General features: G+C 29.9%; 1 protein-coding gene across 1 annotated transcript; it reads right to left on the reverse strand.

Moving 5' to 3' along the window:
- Positions 1-5,711: 5,711 nt before the first annotated feature.
- LOC145114206 (phosphatidylinositol/phosphatidylcholine transfer protein SFH9-like) lies at positions 5,712-10,101 on the reverse strand. Its single transcript, XM_079050197.1, has 15 exons — positions 9,810-10,101; positions 9,491-9,574; positions 9,084-9,369; positions 8,463-8,562; positions 8,081-8,347; positions 7,906-7,983; positions 7,716-7,817; positions 7,586-7,635; positions 7,400-7,499; positions 7,226-7,306; positions 7,060-7,137; positions 6,864-6,948; positions 6,412-6,779; positions 6,256-6,330; positions 5,712-6,148 (listed from the first exon to the last, which is right to left on the reverse strand). Exons 2-15 carry the CDS (start codon positions 9,495-9,497, stop codon positions 6,089-6,091), a joined length of 1,737 nt encoding a protein of 578 aa, XP_078906323.1. The 5' UTR covers positions 9,498-9,574; positions 9,810-10,101; the 3' UTR covers positions 5,712-6,088.
- Between the last annotated feature and the right edge of the window lie 10,285 nt (positions 10,102-20,386).

Here is a 20,386-nt window from a genome sequence, read left to right on the forward strand (position 1 = left end):
ATGGGATCTAACTTTGTAAAAATTTTGCAATTTACAATTTTGGGTAAATCGTAGGGATCAGATTTTTAATTTACTCTTATAACTACAAACAATTAGCAAGACACCATCTTGCTAATTACTAAGAATTAAGGCAACATTTGAATAAATAATATATCTTCCAATTAGGTCTGTAGGTTCTTGAAAATGGACAATCGTTATTCTTACTCGGAATCATTGTTCCATATGGTTAGGAAACTACAAGGTTTTTGCGTCTTTATCTAGGTATGATCAGAAACTTCAATCACGGCATGCTAATGGTGCCAAGTTTGAAGATAGAAAAGACAGTTATGTTGGATACCAAGATAACAATTGTATCTAAAAAACTTATGCCAAAGTAGATTCATGAAAGTGTGATGAGGCAATGTATAGTAATTCCAAGGTGCATGGGAATGATATATGGTTGAAGTGTAATGATTGTGTTTTGAATCAAACTTTTTAATTATGTGTGGTTATTGGTAATGTTCGTGAGGTGTTATTCATTTCAAATTTGCATGTATTGTGCAAACATGAAGGCTTTATTGATATGGTTATTACGTATGTTGGAGGTTCATGGGTTTCATTAGAATTATCTTTCGTTGACACATGTCTTAAATTTCAAGCTAATATGGGTATTTGAAAGCTATTCATCGGCATGAACCCATGGTCCAAGCATTTCGTGTCAATGAGAGAATGGTGTGGATCAAGATTTGATGATCTACCTCTACATACAGGGGATACTAATTCATTCAAAAATTGTAGCATCTAAGTGGAGTAAAGTCATGTTTTGGACGATTTTAGGGAAGATTATGTTGTAGAAGGGTGTGCATTAAGACATTGTGCTTGACTTCATTGGGAAATCATTATGATGTTTATAGATGGTATTCCTTTCATCATGCGAGTCTTCAAAGTATCAGGATGGATACCAACGTTCAAGGATGAGGATACAAAATCATGCAAAATGAAGAGGTGGGTAGAACATTTTATGAGAAACTTAAATGAATGTGATTAATCATTGATTACTTGAATTAATTCACCCTCATATAGGTTATGTGAATTAATCCTTTAAAATTTAATTTACAAAATATTTTTATTAGAAAAACATTAATTAAGAAATCTTTTACGATAAAGACCTGAACGGTAAAATATGAAAATATATAAATGTCAAACAAATTCATCATATAAAAAGGTTAAGTAAACAACCTACATAAATTTAAGAAATCTTTTGTGGATAAAAGGACATCACTTAATAAATATTTTTATAAAAAAAGCATCAGTTAAGAAATATTTTGCGAATAAATATCTGAAAATATTTGATTGAAAAATCATCTGTAAGTGTAACAAATTAATCATAGAAAAAAATAAAGTAACAACTTACATAAATTTAATTCTAAACAACAATATATTCTAAATATCCAAAAGCTAAATTCATTTTTGGTTTTAATTAACTCTTTCAATCTGAATACATGTTAAAATACATAGGTTAGACCTAGAAAGCTTAATGAGTATCACCAATGTTTAATATTGGTTAAGTTCAAGAAATTGTCACATTCGTTGAACAATTTAAACCCCAAAACATTTTAAATCATCATAAAACAATAGATAAACATTATATGTGAAAAAGAAACATTGCAAAATATCATTAAAACATCATATACATAATGTAATGCTTTACATATATGGACGCACTGTAACTAGGATAATATGAATATCACATAAGATCCATACGAGATGTAGCTAGTCTCATGTGCAAGTGTAGTTGGGTACCCTTGACAAAAATGTTCACATAAGTCATCATCCCATCCTAAGTGAATGTACAAGTTCATAAAGAAAATCTAGTGCAAAACATTGTAGTTGTCCCTATTTTTAAGAAATTCATTTCAAAATCAGTTTCATAAAAGCCCATAAACAATCTTACTTATAATATTCACATAACATAGATAAGAAATATCTTCATCAAATCACCAAAATGAGATAAGGACATGTATTCTTGGTAATAAATCACCTTGGAAAGAGTAAGCACACCATTTAGGACATGTATTCTTGGTAATAACTCACCTTGGAGAGAGTAAGCACACATTTTCACTTCAAGTGTTTTTGGACACTTAGTGTTCGCCTAAGATCACCAATAATTCAAGTAATCAATGATAATCACATTCATTTCATCCTAATCCAATTTACTAACTTTAAATATCTTATTTTATACATTGCGTAACATTATTTAAGTATTAGAGGGATAATAGAGATAAATAGGTTTGAGTTGGACCAAATCCACCTGGCCTCTAAAATTGTGGAATGATGAAAATTTTAGTTCCAATCGTCCATTAAATTGGCCGCGATTATTGTGGAGAAAAAATTGACCGCCAAATATAGCGGCCAAATTACTTTTCCATTATATGTTAATATTATATTCAATAGAATTGCTTTAGAGGGTGTTTGAGATTTCATTTTGAAGTTAAAAAGGACTTTTATGTAAAAGGACTGATTGACTTATCAATGTGGGAAAAGAAGATTTTAAAAAAGTGTTTGGTTTAACTTTTTAGTGATAAAAGTCAATAACTTAAAAAGTGTTTGGCTAACTTATTGACTTTTGCTTGTTTTTTATTCTAATAAGTCATAAGTCATTCCAAAAAGTCACAAATTGTAACTTCTTCAAAACTTCTTTTCAAAGGCTAAACCAAAAGTTATTTTAAAAGTCATTATTAAGTATCCAAACATTTTTTTAACTTACTGACTTTTCAAAAAGTCAATAAGTTAAAAAGGAGACTTTAGATGAAATCCCAAACACCCTCTTAAACTATCTCGTCCAACACCCAATTATTTTTTCAAAATTGTTTTTCAATACAATATTATTAAAATAAGTTTAAGTGTAAAATTTTAGTATGCGGTTGGAGTGAAAACTATACTTTTTTTTTGTTAACAAGTCACAATTTTAGTGTTTTGTGGTTGAAGTTGGCCTTAGAGCAATTCCAACCACCCTCCATTTATCATCATTTTCGTGTTTCGGAGGTCAAAAATCGTCCAACGAACCTTCAAATTTAACATCATTTTTGTGTTAGTTCCCTTTTAACACCAAATATGAGGTCAAATATAAAGGCCTCTAAAAACACCATTTAAAAGGTTGGTTGGAGTTGAATCATTATTTGGTGTTAAATAGTCACTATTTTTGTGTTATGTGGTTGGAGAAGCTCTTAGGCAGGCCCAGCCCTGAGGTAGTGCCGGGTGTGCAGCACAGGGCCCCGAAAGAAAAAGGGGCCGAATTTTGTCTAAATTATATAATAAATAAATATATATTAAGTTGACGAAAACAAAGCATATATCTTGTATGATTTGGTTGGTTAAAACGCGTGATTTCTTTCCCAACTGGGTTCGATTCCCATATGCACCATTTTTACTTTTAAATCCTATATACGTTCATACCCTTTCAATTTAAATCCAAGATACACGTACATCCCCTGCTTTGTTCTACATTTTTTACAATCTACCCCTCCTTTTAACTTTTTTGCTAAATCGGTTTCTAAAAGTTACACATTTAATCCTAAATTTGTATTTGTGTCTTTTTAATCAATTTATTTACTTTTTAGATTTACATGACGCAATTCACCTCTTAAAATTATTTTTCTTTTATATAGAACATTTGTATTTAGGGGCCCATTTTTATCTTCCGCACCGGGCCTTCAAAACCAACGGACCGACCCTGCTCTTAGGCATAAAGATACTTGATCGAGTGGATATGTCCTTTCAATCCCGCTCAATCAAGTGGAGCTCAAACTTGCACATTTGAGCTAATTTTACTTAGAATCTGTCTAAACTCATCTAAATCAGTTCCAAACTCTTCCATTTCATATCTAGATTTATTAGAAGGTTACAAATTTCTATGCATGTTTTAAACCTTAATTAACTTTCTAATCTAATCTTTAAATCAAAGATTTATACTAAAATGATGATCTAATGGATTCATGTTGCAAAACTATGAGTACATCTACTAGAAATCACATAAGCTTCATTCATGATATAATACTTCAAAGATTCCTTAATTACATCAAACATGACCTTATTTGACGATTTAAACTATATATAAGATGTGATTTGATGTTCTAATGGATTCAATTTAGAAATGATATGATTTTTTATAAGATTGTATATCAGTTGTTTACTTGGTTGATCATCAGGAAAGCTAAATTGAAAGTAAGTTGAGTTTGTTAGTTACAAAATCCAAAATTGGCTGTTACCTTTTTGTAATTTTCTCTCTAGCTATTTGCTAGTTTAATATAATTTTATCGTCCCAACAGAATAATTGTAATTTTGATGTGATACAATATTCATATTAGATTAACAATTGACCTATTCTATTTTGAATTTTTGATTATTAAATTAAAGATCAAGTTGTATATTAACATTATGCTATGAACAAAATAAATTCCGATATGAATATTGCATATAGTTGAATTTTAACACTCGAAGATAATGAACTACTGGAAATGAGGACAAACTTCTGAAATAGATATGTATTCTTCTATGAATTAGGAGATGATGAACTTCTAGAATAGATGAAGACATGATGATGCATGATCATTACGGAATATCTGAAAAATTCTTATATGAATAGTGTATATAATTGTATATTAATTAACAGATGAAGATGACGATGAACTTCAAGAATAAATCGTATTTTTCTATGAATTCGGAGATAATGAAGTTTGGAATAGATGAAGACATGAAAATGTACGGAATAAAAAAAATTATGAAGCTATGTGACGTAAAACTTTAGAATTACTCATTCCTGATGAAGAAATACTAAACCGGTGAAGATGATAATAGAAAGAAAAGCATAAATCGATGAAGATGGTGAAGATCGGTTATTGATTATCATAACTGTATCAAGCGTGATATTAGAAAATAAAGTTTTTTTTTTCTTAATTAACTTGATTTTTTTTAAGGATAATTGTTGTTTGTTAAACAAGTTTACATAAATACCTATATTCGATTAAAAAATAACTTCAATTAGATCAATAATAAGCATATGAGTAAATAGCAATGTATATTTGGCGGAAATGTGGTGTGGAAAGAATGTCTTGCCCAAGTAGAAATGTTTTATTAGTTTGTTGGAGGTAAGATAATTATATATAAAGCTAATTTTTTTGTACACATTTGTATCCATTAATTTCAAATTCTTCAAAACAAATTTATTTCTGTTTACACCTTTCTGTAATGTTGATGTTGAGATTTCTGTTTTACAAGAAAATATTTAAAAACAATTAGAGAAACTGAAATTTCAAAAAAAAAAAAAAAAAAAAAAAAAAAAAAAAAAAAAAAAAACAAGAGTATATTTTATTTGAAAGTTCAACCATTTAAAGTCAATTTATGATGAACATTCTTTCTGTGACCTATAAAAAAGATTTTAATTTGCGATATTCCTGGGTTAATACTTAAATCCAACCATTTTTACGTGTAATTTGTTTTTATTATTTAGGCACTTTTATAAAAAAGATTCATCAATTAAACATGCATATTAATAATATTATCAACTAAATTATTTTTGTTTAATTTTGATTGGACTACCGAACATGATCCGCAGAAATATGCTTGATCATGCCCTCTATAGAATTGACCATTAATTGATTTAATTAAGTTTGAATAAAATAATACGACCCATGACCCATGGCCGATGGGATCGTGGAAATTTCAATTACAAGTGACAAATACCTATTTTATATTCGAAAAACTAATAAATGTGACCTCAAAAGTCAACATATATTCCTGTCTTCAATCATGGATCGAATCATTACCATTATGAATTATAAACTTCTTGGAACATTACATTCTAAAATGAAAAAGTAATCATTTTCGCCATAAACAACACATCAACCTATTCATTCCTGTCGACATGTTCTTCTTGGCGAATTATCTCTTTCTATGTAAACTATCTATGAACAAGTATTCATATGGCTTAAAGAACCAAATAGAAAACCTTCAACGATATTTGCCTTTGAAATTATCAAAATTCCAAGAAAAAATTTGTATTTTTCTATCACATTTTTGTGTATGTAAGTATTGTAAGTATGATCATTGATCACTGCCATCTTCCACTCGAGGCTGATTTTGTACGTCTCACCCAACACGAATTTGTTTTCTGTTTTTTCCAATTTAAAACGTTAAATTGCCAAAACACAAAGGTTTTTCAATGTCACATGAGAAATAAGATCATAACAAAATTTAAAATCGATAGCTTTGACTTACATTTAACGTGTCCCCTCTTAACGTCTCAATCGACTCCTCAAGTTCCATTTGTTTTGAAGCCGTTGCAAATAAAGCCTACAAAGTGAAATACAATAATTAATTAAATAAAACAAAAGACATGAATGCCCTCGTCCATATAACTAAAAAAATCCGTACTTTTTTTGTTTTTTGCAAGTCATACTCCATGCATCTTATACGATTCATCGATTCAACAAGCATTTCGTCTTTTTCTTGTGGGATTCTAGAAGGTTTACTTGAAAGCTCAGCCACCATTGCTTCAAGTTTTTTCAATTTCTCCTCACACGGATGCAAAAGCTCTTTTTCCTTTTCTAGACGACTCGAATCATTCACAAATTGGGGTGAAGAAGTTTCCTCGTTTTTTAACAATTTCATGATGTTTGTTGCTAAAAGTTTCAACAACCCAAAAATAAGAAGAAACGTATACACTAAAACTTCATATATAAACCCAAAAGCTTTCTTTACAGTTGATTCTTCTTCCATCGTTCTTGTTCGTGTCACGTCATCTGCTTCAATAGTCAAACAGTCAATGGTATTCACTCGAGATGACATATTTCATTAAAAAAAACACTATAAAATCAATTACTTACTTCTCGGAGTAACATCTATTTGAGTATTAGAAACCACTCGATCAACTCTTGTTTTATTGGAAACAGGCGGCTTGTTTACCGAGTTCTAAAAGACAACACAATAGACGATAATTATATTACTGATGTTTTTCTTGAATTATATATTATATATTTTTCTAAAAAACTTCAATTGTTTTTTGGATAAAGAAACACGTACCCTTAGATGAAGAGACATTGATCTTCTTGGAGCACGGGTTTGGAATACAGACTCATGGGAGACTTCACGATTTGTGGTCTGTAGTAAAAACAAAGCGAAAATTGTCACAAAACTAACCATGGTTAAGACTTATGAGTTAATTAAAAAAACATGGTTATGGGCCCACCTCGGAAACAATTGACTTCACCTCTAGATTAGAATCATCATAAAATCTACCATTTTTATCTGAATCATCCGTGCTAATTAACTGCAACAAGAATCCAAATGATCATTTAAAGATAGAATTAAAAAAGAAGATGCTAATTAGCTTACATTCAAACATAATAAAAACAAATCATACCTTCATCAATTCTTGATCATGCCAAGGACCTTTGTCTGACCTCAAGCATCCACCTTCATTAGGGCATGAACATGTTCCACCAAGAAAACTGGGTAATTGGCTGTAATTACACAACTAACACTTAACAACCCCATTAAATCAATATAAACTTAATGTATAAAAGATGCAAAAAAGAATATCATCAACCTTGAATCGATAACTTCCAACAACTTGTTCTGATACTTGGTGCCAAGAACCTGTAAAATTACTTAAGAATCAAATCAAGATTCAGTGTTGTATAAAATTTGAAAAAAGTCAAAATCTTTGTGATCATTACATGTATTTTCGATGTTGTTCTTGGATCAAGAAACCCTTTTGCAGTATTCCATAATAACTTGAACCCGTTACCCGCATTAACAATGTACATTTGATGTAATGTCTGAATTACCAAAAAAATAAAAAAATCAGAAACATTATCCAACACAAACAAAAGAAAAATCTTGTTAAAAAGGCATCAAAGTTAGCACCTCAGGATAGTTATCTCCATCTATTCTTTGCATCTGCATAACCAAATCATGTGCAACTTTCCCAAAACTCATCCAATTCTACAAAAAAACAGACAAAAAAAGTTCAGATTGCAGAGCCACCTTAAACTTTCTATAAATAGAAATAAAGGGTAATAATCTGATCTAAGTATCTAACCATGCCATGAACATCCAATATGGTTGTGCAAGAATCTATATGTCTTCTAGCAGCAACAGAACATGCTGGAAACTTCTCGGAAAAAGCTTTCTCAAAACCTTGTACATGGTACCTTAAAAACCTGTCAACCGTTGTGACATTCATAAGCTTAGTGGGGTCCACTTTTCCTAGTCTTTCAATGTAAATAGGTCGTCCCTCTTTGTCTACCCCATGATACCCGTGTGGATAGTAGCTTTGAACCTCTTCATATTCATTATATACAAAATCCTAAAAGACAAATGATATGTTAAATAGTCGCATGATTTTGTCATGTTTACATATTTTCTATAAAATCAATATTTTTGCATAGACACGTAAATGAATAGTAACAAAAAAAGAGCACCTTTAAGATAGAATCAGCGCCAAAGTCTTTCCTCCAATTGAGCATTTCAGTCCACATTTGAAATGCCTTGTCAATATCGAATTTCCTTGCCTTCAAGAATCTGTAACCATGTTTATATTCAAGAAAGTACACCATGAATAGTGCTTAATTTCCTTTTTTGGAAACTTGTAAAGTCAAACTCAACTTCAAATCCATTATCATCATTACAAAGAGACTAATCGTATTTGGTTTTTACCGACTTTTGTTTGGACTTATCGAAGGGTATTCCAGACATCTCAAAATCAATCACACACTTTTAATAAAGTGTATTAAGTCAAACAATGCAATTTTCAACAATATCATACACAAAAATCTAGAACTTTAGCTTGATTACGAGATGCCCATCAATGTTCTACACGAGAGATGATTTTTGACTTTTAAAGTCGAGATTATTAATTTCAGTTTCAAAATTGATAAGGATTTCAGAACAATTGTGGCGATAACTTCTTTGTATTTGTAATACTAAACATAAATCACAATATTTTCATCAAATTCGCATCATATTTTAGTTGAAAAAAACTTTAGCCGACACAAAATTAGATTTTTTTTATCGACAAATTGAGATAATATCAAGGATTATACCTTAATAACGTGTGGTAATCATCATGACGATGAGGAAGTAAGTCTTTTTCAATCAAGAGTTGGCGAAAAGCATTCACTACCTTCTCTTCCTCTTCATCTCTAACATCATCTATTGAAATTGAAGCAAACTGGCAATTTGAAACACGCTTATTAATTCTTGGTTTGAGTGCGTTTAAAGGTCTTGTTGATGCTACCATTGCTTTCTTCTTCAAAGATCTAACTCGAGTCCTTCTGTTATCATCCCCAAATGTCCCCAAATGACTGCTCATATCTTCTTGATTCAAGGCTATGACATAATAACAATAAATAATTAGATAATAAAAATAAGTAAACAACCATTTGATTGGTCAAATGAAGAACATTGAATTCATCTCAATATTTAATTAAACTACTTCAGAACAAATTACCTGGCATTATACGGCAAAATTTGTAATTGGAGTTTACAAGAACTCCGCATCAATTGAAAAACCCGAAATCCCCCAATTGGAACTCTGCATTCAGTGACACGATTATATTACAGTGGGGTTAGATCTAGAAAGATTCGTCGTTTTAAAACCTTGATCATTCAATCGGTGAAATAAATTATTCAAAATTTCGAAAAGGGTATGAAGAATCTGAAAACATTTAACAACCAAAAAGGATTATTAAATCGATCAAATCACAACCCATAAAGAAACAACAATTCCATAATCAAATATCTGAGTAAAGCAGAAGACTGGAAAGTACCTCAAAAGAACCCACATTCACAAGATCGGAGGAATCAATCAAGAACCGAATAATCTTTATATATATGTGTGTGATCGAATCCACAAAACGCAATAGTTCTAGGTGAAATTGATTATTGGAATCAACAAGAAGAGTGTGTAATTACTAATTAGTTGGGTATGAGAAGCTTGAAATGCGTTTGCTTTGTCAATACTCTCTCGCTGTAAAGAAACAGTCTTATATGTAAACAAAACGAAAGATTTGGAGGGTTGTCTTCTTTATTGGCCTTTAATTTGGGGAATACTAATAACCATTGGGATGTGGCATGTGTCCTCGGGGAGCTTGTTACTTGTACTTTCAAATATCACCGGCCCACAAATAAAAAATTAATAAATTTTGTATTTATTAAAATATAATGTTATGAAATAATTAGGTTAGATACTAGTAAAAAAGCTATTGCATTTATTTTTTACACTGAGTGCTATATAGATTTACTTTTTATTTGTTTGGTAATGGAATCATGTTTTATATGTAGGTGATTGTAGTCGGTCAGACGCACTTTTTTTTTTATATTTTATTTATTATTTTTTGTAGGATGTTTTTTGGGGAAACAACTTCGACTGTCTACCATTTTACTTTTCTTTATCCTATTTTTTATATTACGTGTAGTATTACATTTGTACATTTTGCAATGTATTAGCATATGTTCATATATTTTTAGTTGATATAAGTATTACATACATGATTAAAATAAGCAAACAGGAAAACTAGTGGTTTTGCATTAGATTAGGTATGTTTTTTTGGAAAAGCATTTTGGTAAAAAACCTATGTAATTTTTTATAGTTAGGAGTATAGGTTGCTAAAAAAGTGTAGGGGTATGTTTATTAATATTTTAAGAATATGTATTCTTTTGATTACATGTTTATATGATATCTCATATAAGTAATGGACAATAAATATTGTTTGTTAAGTATGTTGAATAAAATATATGTTTCTGGAAAATAATGGTTATAGAAAATCAACAATGCTTGAAAAATATTAGCAATTAAACTTGCAAACTGACAAAAAAATATCGTTTGATGAAAGTTAATTGGTGTAAAAAATCATAAAAGTTTATGTAGAAAAGTGATTCGAAATTATAAGATAAATACATAATTTCATTAAATTAAAATAACTACTAGATAAATGCTTTGCACAGTATTATTGTGAATTTATTTATTTTGAGGCGACTCTCTAATGTTATTATGAATAAATCTTGTTTGATCATCTAATTCTTCTATTCTATTGATAAACAATGTTAAAAATCATGTTCATTAATTTACTTCTTCACCTTCCTCATAGTTTACTTTTGTTTCGTTTTTAGTCCCCGTCAAAGGTAAAACAACTATTCATTTTTTAAGTTTTTCTTACCATATATTTATCATAAATAATCTTTAAAGTTAATAGTCTTACCCCTCACTTGCCTTAGATGCACAATGTTAGCCGTCTCCATGGTTTATTTTTGTTACGGTTTTAGTCTCCGTCAAAAGTAAAATAATTAATTATAATTATTTTTTAAATATTTTATCATTTATTTATCACTATAATATTTAAGTTTAAAAGACTTACCCTCAACGATCTCTTTCTTTCTGTATCACCATTGTCCAATACAACCGTGTCATTCCCCCCCCATATATCATTTCCAGCGTCGTGTGATACTTTACCTAGTCGCCCTCGTCATCACACAACGCTACCTCTTACCGTTTAATTTTAAAAACTATAATATAGAAACAACTAGAGAAAATTTTGATAGGTACTACTTCCTTATCTTGTGTTTATTAAAGATCAATCTCAAAATAAATCAAAACACATCAATAGTCAACATTACAATTGAAAAAAATAGATGTTATTTAAAATAAACAATATAACCCATAAAGACTATTTAATTTTCAGTTGAATAATTTATAGAGTTATATATATTAAAGTTATATTTTATATAACTTCCAGTCATTTTAACTTTTTCATTTTATTTTACTCTCGTTATTAATAAAATAATTCTTGCATTTATTTTTTATGGCTAATAACATAAAAGTCACTATAGTTTGACTAATATCCGGTTTAACCGTCCTACTTTTTGTTCTAAAAAAGCCACTCTTACTTTAAAAAAAACAGACAAACAAATCCCAACCATTCTTACTTGTTGCTGATAGTTTTGTAAGTTTTTTATTCTATAGAAACCACTCATGTTTACAAAAGTTTCATTGCGACCATCATTAAAAAAAAAATTATGACTTATTTTTTCTCCAAAAAAAAAAACTTGAATATATCAACATTTATAATTGTTAGGTGCATTTCATGTACCCATTTTGTAGCTTTATTTCATAAAAGTACATTGCATATAGGCTTAAACTCATGCATTTTCCATGTTTTTCGGAATTTTTCATGAGGCAATTTCATTCAAATACTTTTGTGATATTTCAGGGACTTTTGGAGGTAGGATATTGTTGGAGGAGGTAAATAAAAGTTGCGGACAAAATTTCAGGACTTGCGGAGCACCGAGGAGCAAGATATCAAAGAAATGAAGATTTTGGCTTTACAGAGATTTACACGGCCGTGTAAATGCAAGCCTTGCGTTTACGCGGGCCGTGTAAACGTAGATTTCTGCACAGTATATTTTTGCGTTTATGCGGGCCGTGTAAATGACAGTGTTAATTTACGCGGGCTGTGTAAACGTAAATGCGGGTTTTAAAGCCGTTTTTCACCATTTTTAAAGGGGGGAACCGACTTTTTACTTTGGGGGGTCGACTTTTGGAGTAGAGAAGGCGATTTTCTTGAGGATTTTGAAGTTGATTAACACTTGGGAACATTTGATTTCATTTTGTAAGAACTTTTATTTCATTTTCTAGATTTGTGATCTTGTTCTAGTCATGAGTGGCTAGAACCCTAGATTCTCCAACTTTATGTCTTGACTTCTAGTTGTGATTTCAATCATATGACTTGATGTTTTCTTTCAATTTTCTATCTAGTGAATTTGATTTTGTTTCAATCGAATGTTTGATTCTAATTGTGATTCTTATTGGCCATTTGAATTAGGGTTAGATCATTCAAGTTATCTAATTGCAAAATCCGTAATTGTTTTGTAAATTGGACTAGGTAACAAGCACTAAACTGATTTCTATTGAATGAATTTAGTGTAAATCTTATTCACACATTCTTATGCTCCCGAGCTTATGAGGAGTATTGAGTGTTGTTGGGAACATTCACATAAAGTTTAATGCAATCTTTCAACCTAATTCTAAGAGTTTGTTTAGATTAGATTCGTAAGGTTAGGATTAATCAAAGAGCTTGTTTTGGTTAATTATTGTGGTGAATGGGAAGTGTTAGAGCTTGTTAACACTTTCAAGTACCAACTTAGATAGAATTAAACAAATATTTTGTCATCCATGGAATCACATTGCTAATTTGTCTTGCATAGAGTTGGAGTACTTACAAATCTTGAACTTATTTCACTTAATCAATCATTTACTTATTGCTTTATTTTATAGTTTAAATCATTGCTTATAAATTCCCCCCATTCTGTGACCATTTTTGTACCTTACGCAAAAAGGTATAAGCACTTGTCCCGTGTCTCTGTGGATCGACCCTACTTACCTTGTACTACGTTTTTAGTGCATAGTAGTAGTGTTTAAGGAGTCATTTGTACCCTTTATTTGTTGGGTTTGACACGCCTAACAATAATCTCATGTACTCTGTAAACAAACATTTGTATTCACGTTTGCACACAAATGTTGGAACTTCTTTGCAATGAGATATTATATGCCAAGTCTATACATGTGAATTTTGGTTTACTTAAAGCATCTCCAACCTCGTTATATTTTTTCCATTACACTTTATTTATAAAGTGTAAAATAAAGTAAAAGCTATGATTCATCTCTATTTTACACTCTATAGATAGAGAAATAAATAGTGATACTCTAAATTTGGAGTCTAAACTATATCTCTCACCCATTATATTTTTACACACTATATTTATAATGTAAAATAGAATTTAGAGTGAGGTTAGAAATGAAGTACTCTAAATTCTATTTTACGCTCTAAAAATAAAATGTGGTTGAAAATTCTCTTAGTGTAAAAAAAAAAAAAAAAAAATTGCCATATGGTGAGTGAAGATGTGTCCAAGTGGATCCATCAAAACGTTGAATGTATGTGAGAACAAAAGAGGTTTTTTTCAAAATAAAAGAGTTATCATAAAAAACATCGGTCTTGTTTGTACGGTATAATTCAAATATTTACTAACCACAACAGCTTAAAAATTAATATCAAGGCAACCTTGTTATGTTGCATGAGAAATATGTACAAAAGAAAAATTATAAATATTTATACACATGTTTGTTGATATATTTATAATTTCTATACATTTCAATAATACCAATAACCCTGCTTTTTTATAATTATTCTGTAATATCTATATAAATTTGTATTTTATTTATGTGTTCCCCGCGTTTAACGCGGGTCATAATCTAGTTTTGTTTATAAAGGACAAAAGAATATCAATTTTGTTTATAAAAAACTATTATATATATCGACATGAATATTTGTTTATAAATTACAAAAGAATATCAATTTTGATATATTCAATTCAATAAAAATTAAGCATTGAAAATGAAAAATGAAAACAAATATATATATATATATATATATATATATATATATATATATATATATATATATATATATATATATATATACACACACGTGTCACTTGTCATGATTGAATTATTTGAAAATATGGTAGAGTTTTTTGATAAAAGAAAAAACGGTCGTAAGAGCTTCTCTAACCACAAACATCAAAATGATGATTATTTAGCATCAAAATGGTGTTTGAATCAATCGGTTTTAGAGGCCTTCTCATTTGTCCTTCATATTTGATGTTAAAATTGAACCAATACAAAAATTGTGCTAAATTTGAAGGTTGGTTGGAGTAGTCTTGCCCTCCAAAACACAAAACGTGTAATATAATTGATGGTTGAAGTTGGCCTAAGCATGTAATAATAGTGATTATGTTTTTTTTTAAATATTAATAATTTGTTTAATAATAAACAAATCGGTGATTAAAGTGAATATTAGGCAAACCATAATAGTTCTTAGGGAAATTGGGTAATCTAACCCTTATAAACGACCATTTTAATTAAAATAACCAACAATTTTTTTTTTGTAAAATGACCACATGCTCCGGAATATCATATTTCGGAGCGCGTAATTTTGTTCCGGACTTGGGATCTAGAATACGATATTTCGGAGTATTTATGATATTGTTTCGGAGTGGGTGCTGGTTGGTGGGAATTTGGTCTGAAATCTGACATTTCGTACGTTCCGAACTAGAAAAGTGTTTTCATATGGTTCGGTACAATATTATGACATTAAACAGTGTCGAGTCCGTCAATGCATTATTAAGAGACGCACAGAAACTACCGATAACAATGTTGATTGATTTCTTTCGAGCAACTATGCAACAATGGTGGTGTCAACGACGTAATGCTGAAGGTATGTGTTTTCCTATATTGTAATACTTCAATGATAATTGTAGTGTAATTTATTGTGCATGACAACATATACGTAAATGTTTGTTATAGCTGAAAACAAAAAAGATGTTACTGAGTATGCTGAGAAGGTCATCGGCAGGAGGATCAACAAATCCTCTGCTTTTCGGGTATACCAGATTGATCAAAGCAGATATGAGGTGACTAACCAAATGAAAAATGGTATTGTAAACTTGGAAAGTCGTTACTACGTGTGAGAAATGGCAATTGTCGGGTATACCTTGTACTCATGCTATGACAGTATTTAAGGAATTGAGATATCAACACTGCAATGCATGGGTGTCATCGTACTTCACAATTGAAACATATCGATCAATATATGTAGATGTTGTGTTTCATGTACCAGTTCCAATTGAATACAAAGAACCGAATGAAGTCATGGTTGTTTTGCCACTATTGATGGACAACCGACAAGCTGGGCGACCTAAAAACCATAACTGTATCTTATCCCAAGGTGAATGTCTGATTCAGAAAAATATAGTCGTTGTCAAAGGATCGGTTACACAAGAAAAACCTGTGACGCTCCGTTTCTCGCAGAGTCAATAAAACGTGAATCTTCAAGTAGGACCAAGTCAAGTGGTAAAAGCAATGTTAAGTCTAAAAGTAGACATACTAGTCAAACAGGTAGCCAAGAGTATGATATTGTTGATTTAAAAAACCCGTAGTGATGTTTGTACGATATCATAATATTCTACAAAATGTTGTTAGGAAGGATAAACTTGTTTTTGCTACATCTTCAAAAGGAAATTGTTTTAAAACATTGAAAAAGAAAACCATAACTCAAACATTAGCGTAATATGTAGCATCTATCCACTGAACACTCTCGATCCACCACCTAGCAACACACTTCTGCGCAATAGTGCAACAACTCGTAGGGGGGGGGGGGACGCCGAATAAAACCAATATATGAAGTTTAATCTTAAGTTATTTATGTCATAGGAATTTATAAATTATAAGGTGGACTAAATACATAAATTAGTAACATCGAGAATACGTTAACAATCAAGTGCATGCAAATACCTCATCCTATGGTATGCAACTGCCCGAGGGATAACACCCGGTATAAGGGAACCATCTATACTACTGTTGGGAAATGTCTCCAAGATCCAAATATACAAAATTAAGATGACAAACAACTTATAAAGTTAACAAAGTTACAATACTTGTTTAAAAACTTTTATTAAACATAATGTACATACCTTAAATGCATAGACAAATCCCTACATAGTATATGTGTGTCTACTGCCGACTATTGGCATATTTGGGTTCAAATGGTCCTCAATCTTATCAAACACAGTACACATCTGTTTGTAAGTGAAATCTCATATCAATCTGCCCCATGGGTACCTACGTCAAAAAGTACACTTAATAAGGGTTAGATTACTCAATTTTCATAATAAGTATCATTTTGGTATAATGTGGGTAAAAAAATGTATACATGCTAAACTCCTATAAATTAGAGACGAGTGTCATAAGTTCATTAGTAACTGGCCGTCGTGGGTAGTTCCCCCAAAAATCCTTACTCTAGCATATACAGCAGGGAGACTCTCACCAAGTCTTCATCACTTAATTTATGAAGTAACTTATTGAACACGTTCGTAAGGTCAACCATACTCACCGAATGTGAAAGCGGCACAAATAGAAACACACATTCTCTGAATTCTGCAAAACCATAAATGGGATGGAAATAAACCATGAACCGCAAGCCGGTGACCAAGCAAAATGTTTTCCTGTCAAAGCAAACCCGATAGTCGCCAATCGGAAATAAAAGCTCTTCTAGGTCAACTGGATCAAAAGTAGTAATTTCCTTGCATATAAGATAGTGACATAGTAAATGATGACATTCGACACCCATCAACATGTTCATGTAATCACCAAAACTTGATTGCCTAAACATCGCCCCACAAACTCGTCGGTTTTGTAAGCGCGCCATTATTTCACGCCCAAGTTTGGTTTGCAGTTGTAGTAACAACCGCTTTATATGTTTTATCGTGCTACAATCGAAAGAATTATTAATTAGAGATTTTTGTATGTATGTTCCAAAGCGGAATCCCGGACAAAAAAAATCCGGTACGGTAGTCCGGACCCGGTTCATTGTATTTCGGACACGTTCCGAACTAGCGAAAATTAGGTTTTTGATAACGATGTATGATGTAGTATAAATGTATAAGTCCATGTAATCCTATAATTGTCTTAACACGATTAAAATTTTCAGAAAACGTATAATACCTATATAATTGCGTAAACTAAACATTTTTTAACGTATAATCTAAAATAAATGTATTTAATTAGAAACAAATTTGAAACTTACATATAAAAACTGCATTTATTCACTGCTATCGGAAGACATTTTCAGTTGTAGTGGTGTCCGGAATGGGTTATAGGGTAATCCGAAACAAGAGATGTCGAAATCTAGTCTGAAACAGGTTAAATGGTATTTATAGGAAAATCAGATTATCGGGTTGAAATTATCTACCTGTTTAACCGAATATGAAATCGGGTCTGGAACGCCCCATTCCGGACCAAGTGGTCATTTTGCAAAAAAAAAAAAAAAAAAAAAAAAGGGTATATTTTATAAAAAACAACCAAAAAAAGGTTAAATTAATCAATTTCCCTAGTTCTTATGTTATTAAACTTTTTATTTTATTTTAGTGTAAATAACCTACTTTTTAAATTGAAAAGTCAGCTGTCCGTTTGTTTTGGTAACGTATGTTTGCATTGACGGTGATTTGGGGGTGTCGTAATTAAGTCGACGGAGGATCTTAAGGGTTCCGTTGATTTGCCCTCCGTTTTATAATAATTACCCAAAACTTCTCGTTGATTTGCCCTCCGTTTTATAATAATTACCCAAAACTTCTCGTCTTCCCACAATATTTTTAACCTTATTTTTTTTTATCTATTTATAACCAAAAAAGTAATCGAAATTTATGAACCATTTCATTACGTTTATTTATTTTGGATTGGTTATATCGTGATGAAAAAACGATTGGATAATGAATTAAATTGTTTTAAACTGAGACAGATAATTCTATGAAACTTATATATTTATTCCTTTGTCATATTTTTACTACTATTATAAATAATTGATTATTAAATATAATTAAAAGTTATAATATTAATATAAGGGAAATTAAATAATCTAACAACTTTATAATGTTTATTTAAAAAAAATAAATTTTTTTTTGCAAAAATAACCACTTTATCTGGAACAATATTTCAGACTAAGAAAAAACATTTTTTTTTGACTAATTCTGAAATGACATTTCGGATTCTGGACCAACATTCCCGATTCCGGACTAAAATTTCGGATTTCGGAGGAAAAAAAATACTCCGAAATTTCAAGAACAAGTCCGAAATCCGAAGAACAATTACGGAATTTCGACAAAAAAAAACCGCTTTTTATTTAAATTTAACAAAAAAGTTAAATAAACATAATAATGTGAACTATATATGATATTAGTATATTAAATTAGACATTTTATTGAGAAAAAGTGAAATTAAACATTTCAAAATATAGCATTTGGAATACCAAAATAATATATATATATATATATATATATATATATATATATATATATATATATTTGAAAATAAAAAATAAAATAAAATAAAACTCTGGAATATGAACAGTACTTCGGAATTAGCCATTCCGGAGAAAATGTTTATTTTTCAAAAACTTAAAAATATGGTTCTTTTCTTTGAAACCTCATTTATAATGGTTAGTTTACTCAATTTCCCATAATATAACGTTTAATTAAATGATTTTATGATTTTAAGAATTTAGATACATATGGATCAACATAATTATAAAGCTCATACAATTAAAGTTTAGAGGTGAGCATCTGGAATAGATCGGAACCCTTTTGGCAGAAATTGGTGAACCATGGATCCTACTTGTTGAGACTTATCTGGACCGGTACAAGTTTAGGTGCATATGATACAACTCGTTGAAGCCATATCGAAATTAATTTATCTATAACTTTAAAACTAATATATGTTGGACCAGACCTGGACCAGGACAAAACCTACCCGGTTTTGTACCCAGATCGATTTTGCATGATTCAAAGAACCAAGAACCGGACTTGCTCTAAAAAATCAGTTCAGGTCTAGATCCGATTCCTGGTGCCGTCCGTTCCAAATATCCTAATGTTCACCCCTAATTTACACAATGTACTTGAATTTAAAATTGAACAAAGTAAGAAAATGGAATAAATTTGAAAGAAAAAAAGGTTTTTTTTTATTTTTTTATTTTTTTTTATTTTTATTTTATTTTTTATTTATTTTTTATTTTTTATTTTTTTCGTTCTTTTAAAAAAAAATGAAACTAAGAACATATTCATTATTTTTTTCCTTTCTTAAAGAAAACCTAAACAAACTCAAGAATATGGTTTTCATCTATTTTTCTTCTTTATAAAACTCAAGATCTACGATTTTCACCAACTTCATTTTCTTTTAAAATTTTGGCTCAAATTTACTTTTACAAATTATGTCGCATGTCATTTTGTGGTAAATTTAAATTAAATTATATCGATGTGTCGTTTTGTAGTGTTTTTTATTTTATTAAATTTCATATAATACTTAAATGTAATAATAAATATATATCCAACTCATTAATGCAATTTTCTTTATAAGTTCTAAATTTCTAAATTAAATCCAATTATTTTAGTTGTTTATTTATTTAAATTATTAGTTTAAATTTAAAAGATAAATAGGCATTTCGATTTTAATAATTAAATATTTTACTTTTTCTTATAAATTTAAATTTTATAAATTGTTAGATTTTCATGTTTGTTTATTTTTTTTATTATACTCATGTAATACATGACTCTTACAACTAGTATTTTAATATTATAAAATAAACTTGATTGAAAATGTTCTAATCTTAAAAATAATATTGAATATATTTTAAATTAAATAATCTCAAAATAAATTCTTTTAAGATTAGAAAAGATATATATATATATATAGGGAAGGGTTATTTGGAAAACAAAAAAACCCTAAAAAAACCCTAAAAATCAT

Source organism: Lactuca virosa, chromosome 5 (genome assembly GCF_052849685.1).
Source record: "Lactuca virosa cultivar CGN04683 chromosome 5, Lactuca_virosa_CGN04683_v6, whole genome shotgun sequence".
Lineage (NCBI taxonomy): Eukaryota > Viridiplantae > Streptophyta > Magnoliopsida > Asterales > Asteraceae > Lactuca > Lactuca virosa.

Coding starts and splice junctions, on each gene's coding strand:
- LOC145114206 (XM_079050197.1), bottom strand. Junction 7,984..8,080: donor TATTGGATGTTCATGGCATG/GTTAGATACTTA, acceptor GTTTTTTTGTAG/AATTGGATGAGTTTTGGGAA. Junction 7,636..7,715: donor GAACAACATCGAAAATACAT/GTAATGATCACA, acceptor GTAATTTTACAG/GTTCTTGGCACCAAGTATCA.